This window comes from Podarcis liolepis, assembly GCF_965112155.1.
Source record: "Podarcis liolepis genome assembly, chromosome: 2".
NCBI lineage: Eukaryota > Metazoa > Chordata > Lepidosauria > Squamata > Lacertidae > Podarcis > Podarcis liolepis.
The window spans coordinates 47,962,740-47,980,733 of NC_139555.1; the positions used below are offsets into that span (position 1 = coordinate 47,962,740).

General features: G+C 38.1%; 1 protein-coding gene across 25 annotated transcripts in view; it reads left to right on the plus strand.

Moving 5' to 3' along the window:
- TENM2 (teneurin transmembrane protein 2) overlaps window positions 1-17,994 on the plus strand; it is a 795,537-nt gene that overhangs the window by 525,051 nt on the left and 252,492 nt on the right. For 12 of the 25 annotated variants that reach the window (XM_083481501.1, XM_083481503.1, XM_083481487.1 and 9 more), the window contains one exon: window positions 8,157-8,366. The exons of 3 other annotated variants lie outside the window; for them this stretch is intronic. In XM_083481501.1, coding sequence (XP_083337627.1) covers window positions 8,157-8,366 — 210 coding nt within the window. Of the gene's footprint in view, window positions 1-7,581; window positions 7,639-8,156; window positions 8,367-17,994 lie in introns of all 25 variants that reach the window. 10 more of the 25 variants (XM_083481507.1, XM_083481506.1, XM_083481494.1 and 7 more) reach the window with 1 other exon arrangement.

Genomic DNA, 17,994 nt, shown 5'->3' on the forward strand with positions numbered 1-17,994 from the left:
GACAGCAATTTTTAAAATTTTTGCCAATCTCCCGTTCCACCTGCAGCCCCTTCTGCCATCTCTCAAGATGCTTCAGAAGGTCCCAGAACAGATATTTGAGGGAGAAAATGACTATCAAGTAAAGGCAAAATTGCGAAAATGTAATGCAGTTCTATTGCCAGTGGAAGCTTAGATAGGATGTAAGCTGAGGCCTTCATTTGATGCACACTTTTATGAATCCCCAAAGTTGTTATTTGAGCAAGTGCAAATGATTTTTTTTCCCTAGCCACTCAACTAGAGTTTCTGACATGAGAATTACACCCTTTGTGGCTTTTATTTTAAACTGCTGCAGTACATTTCCACAACTTTAAAGAGACAAGCAGGGGCAGATAACAGAGGACCACCTGAATTTTACATATTAGTTTCAATTAACCACCTAATTATTTGGCAACATGCTTCTAGACATACGGAATATTCCAGTCACATATACCATAAGGATAAATGCATGAAACCTTTGTTTTAAGATCATGTACCTACTTTATTAAAATATGGACACAACATCAGCTATTTTTCCGCTGGAAGAAATTTTCACATCTTGTCAAATGTATTTAAGTAGAATCTTAACCCTTTCACGTGCAAAAAAAGAAAAGAAAAAATTAGCCTTCATCTTCATTGTACAAAATGGGTCAAAAAATGCACAAAATGGGGAATCTCATTAGACTCATTCACTATTTGTCCTATAGTGTACAGTATATACTGTTTTGACTCGACTGTATATAGATGCCACCTTGACTTTCACATCTGTGGACAGATTGTTGCCACAAGCATATCTTCTCCTGAACTAAAAACAATGTAGCAAGTGAAGGACTGTGACTACTGTATACATAAACATGTCCACACGCTTCAGATGAAGAAGGTTGGAAGGCTCTTACTTTTCTTTCCACCAGTTGAAACTGCCTTCTGAATATGCAGAAGAGGGATTCATGCCAGAATACACATTTTTCTAATATGAGTTCTCTCCTACTCTTTTTAATGTAAATATTAAGTATACAATAGCTGATATAAATTTGTAAACAATTAGCTCCAAATTGCTGAGGGTCAAGTAACATGTTGCGCAAGCATTTATAATATAATCTCCTGATATTTCACTCTCACTTTCAACTGTTCCCTAATTGGATTGGGGCAGCAGCAAAATAGGAGAGGATATTTAACCCTTTCTCCCTGTTTTTCTGGTCTAAATGCTTCCCTTCCCCAAATACATGACTCAGGAAAACATACAGTTACACAAGGTGCCTTTTCCCTGTTTTCCCCCTGTGATAAATTCTGAGCTGGAACTTCATTAAATTACAGGTTAAATAAATTCTAAGATTCTTAATTAACCTGCAAGATATGGTAACCTTTAATTTTATAACATGAGAGAGCTATCACTTGAAACCTGTGATGTGAAAATGCTGGGTAAACATCACCTTATGGTGATTTTAGCACATCAGAAGTGGTCATGGGAATTGACTCTCATGTAGGCCTGCAGAAGCTAACTTGCATATTATCCTGCTCTATTTGCTCTCCAGGAGTGAGGAAGTTGTTTTCTTTCCTGGATGCCTGAGCAATAAGAGTATGCATGGTGTACTGCACATAACCAGGCTTTTCTTATGCTCTCATTTTTCTCAATAAGTCAGGGTTACTGATTTCCCATGATGGTCCTTGTGAGACTCCAAAGCAAGACTCTTCATGGATTGTCATGCTTCTGAAGTATTTCTTAATTTTAACAGTCATCACTCTGTAGCAAAGACATTTTGAAGCCTAATGGCTAAGCCATCTACAGGATTGTAGATATAAGACTGATTCTTACTAGTGGCTGTTTCCTCCTCACTGATACAGAGGTAGTAAAAGCTGTCAAACATAGGGGACCATTGTGTTATTTGAGCTTCAGTTACTGGCATGCCAGGAGATGGGCTTGTACTTAATGATAGTACCACTCCATGCATTACTGAGCTTGATCCCTTGCTATTCTCAATATATTTCTGACTGCTTGTAGAAATGGGACAAGTATTGAACGGGGAAATTTGAAATGCAGACTTCCCCCACTTCTAAAGCGCAGTCCAAATTGAAATGAGGTCCAGCCCTTTTCAAGCTGGGTCTGAGTCAAATTGGAGTTGGCACTCTTCTTCTACCGCTGTCTTATTCCCTCTGCGAACTAGGGGCTGATGAAGTGGTTACCTCAGGCGGCAGATCTGGGCCCAAGAAGCATGTCATTCACTGCCATGTCATGGGCATGCCACACTCCCATGTCACTCCTCCTCCATGCCCTGCAGCTGCCGCGGTCACCTCCACCTCTGCTTCAGCCATGCTCCTGCTGTGGGGGGGTGGTGGTAGCTGTGTGGCTTGCCTGCACGAAGAGGGGTGTGTGGTGGCAGCATGGCACACCCTCAGTGGAAATGAAGGAAGTGGGAGCATGGTGCCATGCACGCCCATGGAGAAGGAGCAGGTGTGGCAGCAAGTTGGGGTGGTTTTTTTTTTGTTTTGTTTTGTTTTGTCTCAGGTGGCAAAATGTCTTGGGCCATCCCTGCTGCCAATGTACCACACCTTCTCCAAGAAAAAAGGACTTACTTTGTGAAAGGATAATGGATAGCATTTAGCATAATCATAATCATAATCATATTGTATACTGTCCTTCATCCACAGATCTCAGGGTGCTCCACAATATAAAATGCTAGTTCACATTTTCATATGTGTGTGCCCACACTCATTATCTTGGGCAAAGGGATAGTACGGGAAACAAAGGTTTCCAGCTGACAAAAAAGGCCAATGGTGACTCTTCTTGGCCTTTTCTTATACTGTATATCATTTCCTGTCATGGATCCTGAGAGGAAACAATACTGTGCTCTTCACCATTTCTTATCCCAAATTGTATTCAAGATAAGGCATTTCTGTTTGGGAAGGGTGGGGACTGGGGTGTCAACTTGAATTAAATATTGCGGAGGCCCAGGTAAGCCCCACCTTTTGAATGGCAATGCCCATCAACTTTGTGGGTGCCAGCCTCCTCAAAAAAATTATTGCGGGGACCAAAGCCCCCATGGCCCCTAGGAGTCGGCTCCTATGGGTGGGGTCTAGCAAGAAGCAGAGCAAGGAGGAATGTGGTGGCTGCTAAATGGGACTTTTCAAGTATTCATATGAAATGCTTGAAAAGTGCATTAAGTTTTCCTTCACAAATACTCTCCCTTTTTTGTGTGTGCACGAAAAGCTCAGAGATAGGGTACACAACTCTAGTCTTGGCCAGCTCACTACAACTTTTTACACTGCAGCAATCATATATCATTTCTAAGGTTGACTACAATTTGGATGATGAAACATGTCTCACATTATATAATAGTATAATAGCTAATAATTTGAAGTAAAAAAGGATTGGTTTATGGCCTATGCCTGTTCTCTTATTTGCTCTAAGTTTGTGTGTGTGTTTGAAGAAGTTACCTTATTTTATTTTGTTTTTGTTTCTTGCTGGTATTTGCAGTAGTTCTGTAAACATTTACTAATACATCACTGAAAAATATTTACAAATATTGGGAAACAACTTTATGACTGTGATTTTACAGAAATCTTTACTAATCATGGTAACAATAAACACTTTAATAATTGTGCTAAAGGTAAAATTCAAAATGATGGAATGGACATAAGTATTATCAGTATTATCTGTTCTGTACTTTTGCAGTATGTGCAGTATGTTTCATATATGTCAAATGATTAGGGCTGCACAATTTATTTAAAAAGATTGTATTTAATTATGATGACCCGCGTATCACTTTTAAAAAGTATTTTACCACTTCTTCTTAAATATGGTCAAGCTGAGCTCATGCTAGAAAACACACGCATATGGCTGAGCATATGTGGATTACAAAATATGAAAATCCTTCCTGTTTTTCCTTATATTTCACATGTGGTGTTTAAACACAGTCAGAATGTGTGAGAATTTCTCATATACAGGATATTTTTCCCATGCAAGGTGTGTCAAATATAATTCTTGATGCTTGAGTCATTTTGTTGGAAAGAGAACCACAATAAATCTGAATCTGTATATTAATTTTCTCTGACATACAGTGTAATATTTCACAAGGATATACATGTCATGGGTTTATGACAACAACTTTGGTCCTCTTATCACCCGTAAACACATCTCTTAGATAAGGTTAGGAAAAAGAGTTACAGTATTGGTACTGAAAAAGTGTTTGGCTGCTTTTGTAGCAAACCTTGAAGCTTGCATTTTTTGCTTCCATTTCACCCAAGGCAGTAATGCTTTTTTAAATGTACATACAGTTTTTACACACCCACCATGACCTACTAGATTGCCTAAAATGCAGGCATACATTTAGTCAGGTGCTGTTGCAATTGATTAATTGCTATGAGCCAATAGCTGTGGTTAGGGCCAACATCCGAAAAAGAGTGCTCCTGAAGTTTGGGAGTGGGGGAGTGGAAGCTGCAATGATTTTATGAGAATGGCCATATTGCTGTGAAATTACAGAACTTTTGCTGCACAGCAGTTAGGAGAAACGTCACTGTCAGCCATGATGATCTACCTGATGGTGATGCCAGGTGCTGATGCCAGGCCTCTTTCTAAGTTTCAACTTGCACTGCAGGGGTGGGGGCACAATCCACCCTATGGCTGTGGCTTGGAAGTGTCTCCTACTGATAATGCACCATGGGGTATTCCAAAGTACAATTCCTGCTATAGAAGCCTGCTCTGATGTTGATTGTTTTAGTGATGCAAATATCTGTGATTCTTCAAATCTGTCATTTCACACGGTCTGTTTTGAGAATGAAAGGGGAGGAGGGCAAAATCCCCATGTCCATGTTGCTTGAGATTTACATTTCTCAACAGTATATAAATCAGCCTTTAGTACTGGATAAATAAGTATCATTAACTTTGGTGATATCTGCAAGCCTTAGATTTCAGATAACCCCCTTTCTATAATTTACTGCATGATTATAACTAGTTGTATAAACCATAGTTGAAAAGAACTACTGTAGAATCCCATTTCTCTAACATTTGTAGCTAATTCATATATGCAGCAGAGCTTTGTATGCCTCACTGACCTTGGCAGCAATACAGAGGTCACATTTCCACATGGTTAAGCTACTCCTGAACAATTTCTCCATCTCACCAGACACAAACCATTTTTACTCCTCCCAAAAATCAGTCAAGCAGCAGGTCTTCTCTAATTTCTTTTTCCCTGACAAGGATGATGAATATGTGCAATGCAAAGAATCTCCTGCCATCTATCCTTCCATGTTTGAAGTGCTAAAGCAAGAAAGAAGCTTGGGCGTTTAGATGCCTCAGTCATTAATAATAATAATAATAATAATAAATTTTATTTATATCCCGCCCTCCCCAGCCGAAGCCGGGCTCAGGGCGGCTAACAACAATAAAACAGTATAAAAGTATAACATAAACAACACTCTAAAATCATTCATTGTAAAATTAATTAATTCAGGCCACTGGCAACCATTGGGCCAGAGCTCCGCGAAGATTGCCGAGGGAGGGAGTCAGGCTGTGCCCTGGCCAAAGGCCTGGCGGATTGCCGAGGGAGGGAGTCAGGCTGTGCCCTGGCCAAAGGCCTGGCGGAACTGTAATTGCAGAGAATTGTCCTGACCCTAGGCAAGCAACTCTGTTGAGTCAGCATTTAATGCTGAGGCCTTAAAACATGTATTCCTGCACTAAGTTCTGTTGGATGGGTGGCTTGGTGTGGTGAGCTGCAAAAATAATATAGAGAAGGGAGCATATAGAAGGATGTTTTCCTCTGTTGTGCATTGATGGGTTTCTGTCTGGAAGATAGAAGCAGTTAGAAATATGATGTACAATTCTGATTAAACCAAAGAATCTTTTGGCTTAATTTAATTCTAATTTGTCAACCATATCTTTTCAGCAGCAAAATACAATATATACATTATTTTCGTTCTGGTACCTGTTTGCACAATTTACAACCACATTCTCTATTATGTGGATATACAGATTAAAATTAAAATTCATGTGCTTATGTGTGGAACTCTGACACAGATTTAAAATAAACATGCCAAGATGGGACAGGTGCCACCTGAGTCTGCAAAAAAGGACAGCTAATTTTATTAAGACTGTTATACATAAGCCTGGGATTTTACCTTTCCTTGATGGTGCCATAATACTCCTGAGAGATCAGACCCTCCAAAGAACATGTTACACTTATTTTTGCTCATTTCCTTGGCTATCAAATTATTTCTGGACCCAATTGCAGTGTGGTATTATGCTCACTGTTTTAAAAGATTCTGCCCTGCATAATTGAAGACCATCTTTCCACATAGTTTAATCTTCTAAGGTTAATAGAGCAGCCTTCCATCCATTTTCCTTCCCTTTCAGACTCAGAGGAGGTTCTTATTGGTTGTTACACAAACCCTTCTGGAACCAGCAAAACCCACTTCACAACACTTGTACAACACCTTGTACACCTTGCAGGATAATTAAAACTAGAGATGGGCAAGCTGTCTCCAGACACATTGGGTTAATTTGGCAACAAGTGAATTCGTCGTCCAAAATTGGAGAGAACTCTGATCATTTTTCTGAACTAGGAATGCCTGTTGTTCCACCAGCCATACTTGTTCCCAAATAACCCTTGTTTCAGTGCCCATCCAGTACATCCCCATTTCCGTTACTTGCCTATTAAGTGACAGCTGGCAGGAAACATAATGGTGGTGCACAAGAAGAGAATTCCTTCCTTCTTTGTCTCACAGCATGTTGAGTGTCAGTAGTTGAAAGGGATTCATGGGAGATGTTCTTAAAAGAGCTACTTCAATTACTATTCTGCTGGGGGGAGCAACAAGAGGGAAGGACAGAAGGAAGTAGGAGAAAACTCATTCCTCTCTGCATGTTAAAACACATGCCACTTTTGCTTGCCAAGTAAAGGAAGAGGGAGTGGTTTTGGGGGAATGGAGATTATGGTAACAGGGAGAGCTCCCAAGGATGTGGGAAGGGAAGCCAGGAATTATTTTCCAGCTCAGACTTGATCTGATACAGGGTGAAATTTCAAAAGCTGTTGTCTGGTTTCAGGCAGGTTTTTACAAACCCTCAAAGTTTTTCTTTGAGTCTGACTTGAGAGTATGTTACCAGTACTCTAGTTAGAATTTGGGTTGCTATTTGAGAGAGATTTTCCTGGGATTACTTAGCTAGTTTAGCATTGCTGCTGATACTGAGTTAGGATGCATTTCTCATTTATGTTATGAAACTAAAATGGGTTTTGTTATTTTGCTTTTGTATTCATTTTATTGTGCAATGCTTTGTAGATTCTGTGTGTAATGCTGTAGTAGTTGTTGTAGTAGTAGCAGCAGCAGGAGTCAAAATAATTTATTGCCTGAATTTACAAAAATGGAGCAACATCTGCAATGGCTTACTGAGGTGTGCATTACTGGTACTTATGAGGGATATTTTTATAATCCTGTTGCCTTTCACTCCCATCTCTCAGTGAATGGAGGCTTCAATATGAAGCTTTTTTGTGAATAATGCTTTTGTTTTCTAAACGGGCTTGAATGTGTCAGTCAAGTTTTCTGAGTCCAGTTCATATCATTTTTCTTTACAACATTCAGAAACCCTGGTTCAGCAGAGCAGAAAACAACAGAGGGAGGAGTGCTGTTTTCTTTTAGGTACTGAAAATAACTGGCTTACAAAATGCTTCCAAGTGGGATTTTTATTCTGTGATTGTGGATCTGTGAATCTCCTCAAACATAATGCTGATGCTAGATCAATTGGTGGGTATAGAAAACTGCTTGTTCCCTCTAAAACAAATTATTGGCATTAAAACTTTCTTATATTAAAAAAAATAGTGATGAGGGGGTTTTAAGTGTGTGTGTTCAGTGCTGTTTTACAAATAGGTTTTATTTTCATTCATCTAGCATCGGTTCATATAGCCTGATACAGGCTGATGCTGTGAAGACATTATCAGGAGAGGCCAATCCCCTTTCTTGGAATGCCTTGTCAACACAGCTGATCATACCGTCTTGAATATGATGCAAAGGGGAGAGTCAATACCAATTGACAATGGGTATTTTGATTCAGCCCCAGCTGTAATCATATGTGGTAACAAACAATTTCAGTGTTACTGTTTGTGGTTTCTTTCATTACATTCATTGCTGAACTTTGATCCCTCTGTCCTCTTTCCCAGGTCGTCCCATTCCACCTACATCCTCGTCTAGCCTTCTCCCATCCGCTCAGCTGCCCAGTTCCCATAATCCACCACCAGTTAGCTGCCAGATGCCCTTGCTAGACAGCAATACTTCCCATCAAATCATGGATACCAACCCTGATGAGGAGTTCTCCCCAAATTCATACCTGCTAAGAGCATGCTCAGGGCCACAGCAGACTTCCAGCAGTGGTAAGGAAACGCTATACATGTGGCATTTGATTATAAAATTCTTAGCTCAAATGAGCAATTTCTAGTTGTCATGAAAACAGTGACTCAAGCATGAACGTTGTGAGAAATGGGCAAATATTTGTAACTGTGAAAAACTGGAGGTTTTGAATGCTTTATTAGATTAATGTTTTATATCTTGATAGATGAATATTCATTTTATTCATTTGATATCTCATTGACAAAGTTTTATTTGGGAGTGTTTCCTTTGAATTAGTAGTTACCTATATGAAACTGAAACCATTAATGTGCCTTATTAACTGATGGAAATCTTCATGTATGGTTTGTACTTGTTTGTAGGGAAAATATAACCGATAGGGTTTTCACTGCTTTGCATTTATATAGAATAATACATTAGCTTTTAAAATGCAAAATGTTAAGCTGGCCCTGTTGTTATGTTTCACACTATCCTCATATCGGTATTAACAGCTAATCCTAACTTTCCAGTCTTCATGCAATGGTGATGCCCTTTGAAATTGACTTCTGGCTTATAAAACATTTAGATTGTATTTTTAAATGAGAAAGTAGGTTCCATTTTACATGAGAAAGTAGGTTCTGATTTGCATAACTCAGTGCTTGCTGAAGATCCTTTCACAAGTCAGAGTTCAGATGCTGTAAAAGCAATGTAGAGTACTTGGAAAAACCAGGTACAGGTGGTTTTCACACACAGGCATCAAAAATTTGGGAAACAGACTGGTAGACTGTGATTCTTCACTTCGTTTAAAGGTTAGTTTGGTTTCAATAATCATTCCAATATTCAGTATCATTTTAGATTCTGTATAAAAGTCTTTGGAGGCTCTGCCATTTCAAATTTAGACCTTTTTTACTCTTTGACCTTTTTAAAAATAAAAGTAAAGAATCTTATTATCCCATTTTTTCTATTATAGTACCATTTTAAAGTAGTGTAACATGTCTGCTTATTTATGCTATTAATATGTCACAATGCTTAATGGATGTGTAAATCCAGAACTAGTAAATAAAATACCGGTAAAACTTTTTACTTGAGTTTTTGCTTTAACACATTACAGTGAACAGTATTCTCAGCATTTATGAGCTGTAAAACTGGAGGAATGAACTTGAGTTGGAATCTGCTGTCATTTCTCTTGAGAAGGAAGCATAAGAGATCACAATTCTCTTAAGATGTCCACCATTCATGGCTGGTGAAGGACCCCCGTGTGAGAGGCAGGGATGTGTGGGAGAACAAAGGGAAGCTTGTAAGTGTGAGCTGGGAAGGTCCACCCCTTTCTGTGTGAGAGAAGCGTTAAGATCTACCTTTGAGAGAGGACTTGGCATTTCTTTTCTCTCTTTTTTTGTTTTCATTTAGATTAGTATGTTTTTTATGGTGCTGTATTATGAAAAAGCGTCAATATTTTGTTAATGAAAAAAGATAGCCACCATTTATTCTAAGCATGCTTACATGGAAGTTTAAAGTTTCACCATTTGAGGTGTTGTGATAAGAAATTTTTATAATATTCTCTAGTAGTTGTCTTCTCCAATTTTAGTTATATAGATATGGATATTATTATATTATTTACTGCATCCAAGTTAATCACCTGAAATCATGTTCCTTGTATATTTATGTATTTTGATTTTATTATAAACCACTTCAAAATTAGTGGATAGTACACAGTCCATAAATTAACTAAAACAAATAGACAGCAAAATAGGTTTAAACATTATTATTATTAAACATTTATTTACACCCCATCTTTCTCCTTGATTAGACTCAAGGTGGCTGACGTTGCCCTAAACGTTTAAGCCAGTCTGTTTGAAGGGGGTCTGAATTCACTTTGCTCATTCACCTGCTGGTATTATAGCACATCTTTCAACCAAACCTTTAAAGTATTTCAAAAATAATTAAAAGCGCCATGCTGCTTTGTGTTTCTTCTGGCATTTTTACTTTCACACTTCCTTCCTTTTTAGAATGGAGCATGAAATAGGTCATACGCTCTAGTTATGTGCTTCTCATTTTAAAAGTAGGATAATCAGGTAATTCAACAATAATCAGTCCTGAATGCAAATATACAACGGTTATGTTTCAGCTACATTTTCCTAATATGTGTAGCACTGCAAGATAAATACCTCCTTTTTTCAGTGGCGTTAGATTGTGACTTTTGTGATTCAGTTGCAGCCTGGAACCTGTAGGTGTATCTTGGATGATTTAATGTATTTGTATTATTGGGTCGTCTTTCTTTTTTCAAGATGTACAAGAGCAATGCAGTAATTGCACCTGAATAAATTAGTAAGAATGCATGCAGTTTGCAGGCTGATTTTCAAAGTATCAAAATAGTTCACGCTGCTGTAAATTAACAAACTGTTGGCCCATTTATTTCCACCCTTAAAAATCCTAGAGCCAAGATTCATTATTATTATGAAGAGGGGTGCAGGGGAAATATGTATCTAGTACTTCTTGTAGATGAGAATTCTTAGATTTTGAAATTCAAGGGTGAGATCAAGGGTGTTAGGTGAGATCTAGCATGTTTATTGTTTTTTTGTCCTGATTTAACAAATAGAGGCGCTGTTGGGTGCAGGTTTAAAATAATTGTGTGAGTTTGAACTAGTGTACTAAGTTCATTGTGTTGCCTTTAATAAAGTATCACTTAGACAAACGATTTATGCTACTTGACTTAAATGTATACTTACATTTATGTCAACCCTCACAATTAGAGACTAATTCCTAGATCTGTTTATTATGAGTCTTTCCAAAGATGAGCAGATAGTCATCTGATTACACTGCTCTGTGCCTTTCCTGCTAACCATTCTTCAAATACATGGAAAATTCCTATGCTTAAAAAAAATACATAATCAAATCTCTCATCAAATGAGCAATCTATTGTTGATATTATGAAGGTCTTTAATCTACAATAAATCTTTATTAGAACTCATCAGAGCTTACATTTTGAGAGAAATTAGATTCTAGCACTCTTAAAATGACATTACATCATTGAGGTGATTGGTTTATCATTTGCAGAAGTGACATCAATCATAACTAGCATAACCACGCAGCAAATGAATTCAACCTTTTTACAGCAGAATGACGTTTAATTGCTCAAAACTAGCATTAAAGTTAAATAGAAAAATGCACTTTCTTCAAATACAATGCCAACTTACTGTAAAGTATTTATTTAAACAAAACTTTCAGGGGGAAAAATAATTAAAAATATGTAGAAATTAATAATATGTAGAATTTCTTATTATTCATTAGTTTCTGTCTAATTGCAGCATAGCAGACGAAGTGATTTTTGATAGGCATTTTTGACTGGGGAGGGGAAGGATGGGTTGTATTTTATTCCCGGTGTGTGTAGTCCTGATGAAACATGTTCTGGTGGCCTATATATATATCCGGATTAGATTGCTCACCATGCAGTTAAGATAACATATACCGGTAGTTTGGTCCTCAGTTGCAATTTTTGGTCCTCAATTGCAATTTTTTGCAGTTAAAATACATTGATTTTAAAAACTTTTTCTTTCATTTCTTTCATAATTTATTTGTGTAGCCCAACTGCAGTAAATGCAATGGTGTATCTGTACATGTTATTGCAATTACATTATTCTGGTAGTTGCAGTTTTGGACAAAATAAGAATAGATACCGATGTTCCCATTTGTGAGTGAGACACCTCTCTATATGTTGAGTTACAAATTAAAAGGCTGCTCTTCATACTTGCAGCAAGGGCTCTCTTTGAGTTGCAAGTAATACGGATGAAAGAGAAAAATAATAGAATTATTGTAGAGTTAGAAGGGACCCAAGGGTCATCTAGTCCAACCCCCTGTAATACAGGAATCTCAACGAAAGCAGATGGCCATCCAACTTCTGCTTAACTACCTCCAGGGAAAGAGAGGGTGGGAGACAGTTCCACTGTCTAGCAGTTCTTACTCTTTTGTTGTTACCTTGGTTTTGAATGCCGCACCTTAGCAAATATCAGCCTTGCACTAAAGCCCTATAATTTTATTCACAAAAAAATAAGTAAAACATCTGACACATGGACATTGTATTGGTTTGAATTATAATCAGTCATCCAATTCATATTAATACTATCTGCATTTGCCTATCATGGTAAACCACAGTTAATGGTTTACCATGAAGGCACAGATTGCTTTTCATGTTAAGGGAAGAGTGAAGGAGGAGTAAGATAAAATCTCCGGCTTCGTTTCCTTTTGAACTGGGGACTGTGGTTTGTTCTTGGCTCCCCAATCACAGTTTATATGAGTGCAGTAGACCATGATCCGCAGTTATAGCATAAAGTGATTTCTTGGAGGAGGTATGAAGAAGGAGTGGTCTCTACATTCACAGTAACTGTGGTAATGCCAGTAAAATTAACTATGGTTATAAACATGGCCATTATGTGTATAATATAGAAATGAATGCAAGTTCTAATGAATTACAAATAAAACAAATTATTGTGAAGGAGCAAGCAGTATTGAATTATTTCCGAAGTGGTGTATTATGAACAGTACATTGTATAAGGTTATATAATCTTAAAATTAACAGTACTAACACTGCCCTAAAGGAGCCCTATTTTGTTGTGTTTTGTTTTTATTTCATCCCTCTTGGTGGTTTCCATATACTCTTCTAAGAGAGCTTAAAACATTCTGTTTTATGACCTTCTGCAATCTGGGTTTACAGAAATGGGTATCTCTATTTTCTAGCAGTATAATTTAAAGCCCTATGACAAATCATTAAAAATGGAATCCCACAGATACAGAATGGAGTCTCCTGCAGATGGCTGAGTATCGCCCTTTACTAAATGGGGAAAAAATGGATTGTGTATTTTTCAGCTTACATGGTAGAAAATACATTTGCAACAACAAAAATCCTGAATCCTTACCTTTTCTTTTCTTATGCGCAATAAAAAAACATTGACTTTGAGTTATTTTAACAGACTAAATAAAAGGGTTTGGGCAGCTCAGTAGGTAGCGCCTTCATCTCCTTGCCAGAAGGACATTGGTTTAAGCTGTAGATAAGAAACCTAGGCATGCGTATCCATCCCAGCTTGACTTCTGTAGCTGCTAGATCGCTAGAGGAACTTCTCTTCTGTGTTAAAGTGGGCTCAGTTGTAAGCGCATTAAAGATTCCCTGGCACTTTTCAAACTAGAGTGAGCTGGTCAATTCTTTTTAAAAAAATAAATAAATATAAAATCCCTGGAAATATATTTTGGCTTAAGAGTTCCGGGCCTTTACCATCACAGACCCCCTGCAGCCATCCAGATGGATGCAGGGCTCATGGAAAGTCAATAGATCCTGAAGTACTGCCAACATGAAGAATTTGTCCAAAGGAAGAAAAGAAAAGCCACGTATGCCCAAGATGTAGAATTAAATCATTATTAGGTTGAAGTGCAAAAGCCCACTGACATTACTTTTTTTTTCCTTGCATGATTCAGGTTTTTCTTAAATCATTATTTTGATTTATATTTGGTCAGTGGAGTACTTGTATGTTACAGCATAGACTTTCCAGAGCCATGCAAGTCATGATTTTTTAATTAAATAAAAACCACCCTTTCATTGTGCTCCCAGAGTAATTAGTTACTAGTTTTTGGCAAATCATATTCCGCTCTTACATCCAAACTGGAAAACTATTCTTGCCCTTTGGAAATGTATCATGAAGACAAGGCCACACAGATGATGCATAAGGAAGACAAACTGTAATGCAAGATGGTTATGGATGACTGCTGGTCACGCTGGTATAGTTCAAATGAACGCCTTTGGATGTGTGATAGTTCAAGATGGACAGTGAGATTGAATAAGATATCAACCACACCACATGCCTGGGCTCAGCAGTGGGAATCAACAAAAATGCCATGGTCATCATGGCTTCATATTGACTTTGCAGACTTTTTGTAAAGGAGGGCAGGGAATCTTTTCCAGTTGGGCTGGATCCTAGTTCCTTTTCAAACACATCTCAATATCCTATTGTAAATGAGCCAATGACATTGTCAGTCAGTTAGATTTGCATTGTTTGTAGTCCATGTCTATTATAAAATGACAATGTGCTTTCTTGCCCTTTCCATTTCTGCTTTATTTTGAGAGAATATCAGGGTTTTTTTCTAATTGGCAAAGCAAAGCTTAACTCCCAGCTATGTAGAAAAAAAATCACAGGGTCACATGCAATTGTTGTGTGCTGTTAAAACGATTAAAATGTTCCATTTGAGCACTTACGCTTATTATAACTGAATTTAGTGCTTTGAAATCACTATTGGATTGACAGTGCAAAGTTCATTTTCTTCCTTTATGGTACCGATTAAGGCAGCAGGGACAAGGTCTCTCCCCCTTATGTATTTTAAAAAATTTATGAGGAGTATTAGTCTGCTGCTGCAAAAATAAGTTTTGTGGTGCCTTAAAAACTAGCCAGTTCATTATGGAATAAACTCTAATCTATTAAAATTTAGGCATAACATTAAGGTGCTACAAGATTCTTTGCTGTTTCTGTTTTAACAGTTAATTTCAAATTTGATATGTCAACGAAAGAGTTGGTAATGCAGGTTGTTTGAATTCGCCTACTGTATGCTCATGCTGTACTGATTTGAAGACATATGCATGTAATAGGCCTACTATAAGATAATGATTAAGTGAGGAGACAGGTGATTAACTTCTCTAAAAATATACCATGGAAAACTCATCACTACCCACTAATTCTAGCTATGTGTTTAAAAAACAGAAATGACATGAAATTGGCATCACCTTGTGACAGTTTCAAGAGCACTTGCCTGATGTCTGGAAGTATTTTGTTCATGTTTTACGTAGGGAACAGAACAATTTGGTTCTTTTTCAAGAGAACATAAGTGCATGCCATTGCTTGTGGCAGGGGTCAGTAACCTTTTGAACTTGAGGGCACATTTTGAATTTTGAGAGAGTGCAGTCACAAAATGGCATAACACAACATATATGCCAAGGAGGGCATGGCGTAACAAAAATTTAGAGAGAGTACAGACAGTTATGGTGAATCGTTTCTCATAATTGTATTTCCAATAGGTTTAACTTATTGAATTTCTGCCCGTAAGATAAGACAGAAGCAAAAGTGCTTTAAAGAGGTGAAGCAACCAGCAGTACTTTGGGACCCCAAGTACCGGTATTTGTATTGCTCGCTGCCCAGAAAACACTGACAGGTGGGAGCAGGCAGGCTTGCTCATTTCCTAGAAATCCTTTACAGGCAACTCCCAGGTTTGTGGGGGGGGGGTTTGCATTCCTGGTCATTGTGTACTTGCATGCAGTCGCGTATAATCGGAACGCTCATTGAAAATGCCTGCAAGCACCCTGTTCCGCTCCCTCCCCACCCCTTTTTGTGACATTTTCAGGTCACTTCCGGGTTTGGCATGATGCATATTGAATGTGCCTAAAAGCGTTGCTGCCTGTATATTGTACTGACCTGTTTTGCTTCAAAACTTTCTTACTAGGAGGGCTACTTATAAGAAAAATCTCAACACCTGGGGCCCCTGCCAAGGGGCACCAATGAAGTCATTTACAGACAATATGGTGCCCATAGGTGCCATGTTGGTGATCCCTGATTTATGGGATTATTATAGTGCAGTTGTTGTGCTACTTACCTATTGAATTAGACACGAAGGGCATCAAGCCCCACTGCACAGCAACAGTGACCATTGAGGCTCTGACTAGGTTAAACTAATTAAGACAGCTGATGTATTTTTAGTACCAGCCCTGGGATACTCACATTCAATTCTCTGAGCTGTTACACCAGTCCAGTGACTCACAGAATCGAGCTTTAAAGTCCTAACTTGTTTGCATTTATGCTGTGGCATGCAATTTATGGTACTTAGCTTAGACAAAGTGCTTAGGAAGGATCCACAAAAATACATACACAGAGAAATACACATACACACATTTTATTTCCATGGGTTTACCTATTTCTTTCCTTGGCTCTTTCAGTCTGCAGTGTAAGGTGACCTAGCTTTCAGTTTTCTTCACACATTTTAATGCATAATTGATTGGTTTTCATATTAATTTCAAGCCTGATCCTTAGAAATTCTAAAGGGCTGTTCAGAAACAATCCCCCGCTCTTAGAATGTAAGTGAAGATTGCCATAGATTTCCGTCTTTTGTAATGATCACTGCTTCTCCATCAGACGTGCCTTGCTCAGACATCTATGATTCTATGATTTCGCTTAGAGTTCAAAGCCCTTTAGGCCTCAGTGAGATGATCTCTTGGGATTTAGTCACATTTTGCCATAAGCATCTTTGTTTCAACTCTGGAACAAGTGTTAAAAGTCTTAGGTTTTTATTTTAGTAGTTTGATAGTTGTATTCATTTATCACAGGAAGGAAGACAACCTACCTGCATTAACACACCAAAGACTTAAGTGAGAGAAATGTTCAGGACTATGGAGAAAATAAGGTGCTGTGATAAAGGACCTTCAAACGTATTTCTGAACTAATGTTCTGCTTTTGTGTATAAAGGTATATCCAATAACAAAAATACCTGCTCATTTTCTGTAAAGTTAATAAAGCTTGCGTCCTGCAAGTATAGATATGTTTCTGGCTGCTACTGGGAGTCTGTTTTGCCCCAGCATGAAGCCAATTCAAGGGGGGGACGATACAATGGAAGCCCCATGGAACAGGATTCTGTTCCATGTGTGACTTGTGAAGCTGTGCTTGGCTCTATTATGAAGTGAACTTGATATCTCAGATTTTGACCATTCAATGTCCAAAAGTTTGGGTTTAAGATTTTTGTAATAACTAGGGTGCCTTGGACCAAATTTAAAGTTCTAGAAGTCTGGAAATATATTGCCCATTTTGGAATACACTTCATGTGTTCCATTTCAAGGAAATGATGTGCAGACTATTCAGTATTTTCTCTGTGTGCAAAATTAAAGTAAATCAAAGTAAAGATATACAAATAGTATGTTTTAAGATGCTTTGAATGGTAGAGTCAAAATGGGCCCCCAATTTCACTATCCCATTTGCAGGCAGTAAATTTGGGGTACATTTTGGTAATTTTTCATGAGGATTAAATGGAGGCAAAAAGGAGGGGAAGGTGGCAGCTGGGGGTTGGTATACACATTTCCCTCTGCAGCTGCATTATAAGCAAAGCTATGTGATGATATTGTGAAACTGGTGGTGAGAAAATCTGAGCTGGGGGTGTGGTTCCACTGTGTTCCACACACACACCCAAATCCAGGTTGAATATTCTCTACATAGAGCTTATATTTCTGTGGGTTTCCCCCCAGTAAACTGGATGTTTTGGATTATATGTGAACCAGATTTCAGCCTTGGGTTGTGTGCAATAATCTAATAACATGATGTTGCAATGATTGAAGCAGTTACTCATTCTCAAACACACACACACACACACACACACACACACACAGTGGTGCTGCATCCAAAAGCATATTTTAAGGAGGGAGGTATCCATTGTATAATATATTTCTTTTCTACCTTTGGAACATCCATGAGGTTCAGTGTTTGTGTTGCTGTGTCCATTTGCCTATAAGATAGTTGTTTGCCTATAAAGTAGCTTCTGACTTTTAATCTGTCAAAATGACCTTGACAGATTAGAGAACTGGGCCAAAACAAACAAGATGAACTTTAACAGGGAGAAATGTAAAGTATTGCACTTGGGCAAAAAAAATGAGAGGCACATATA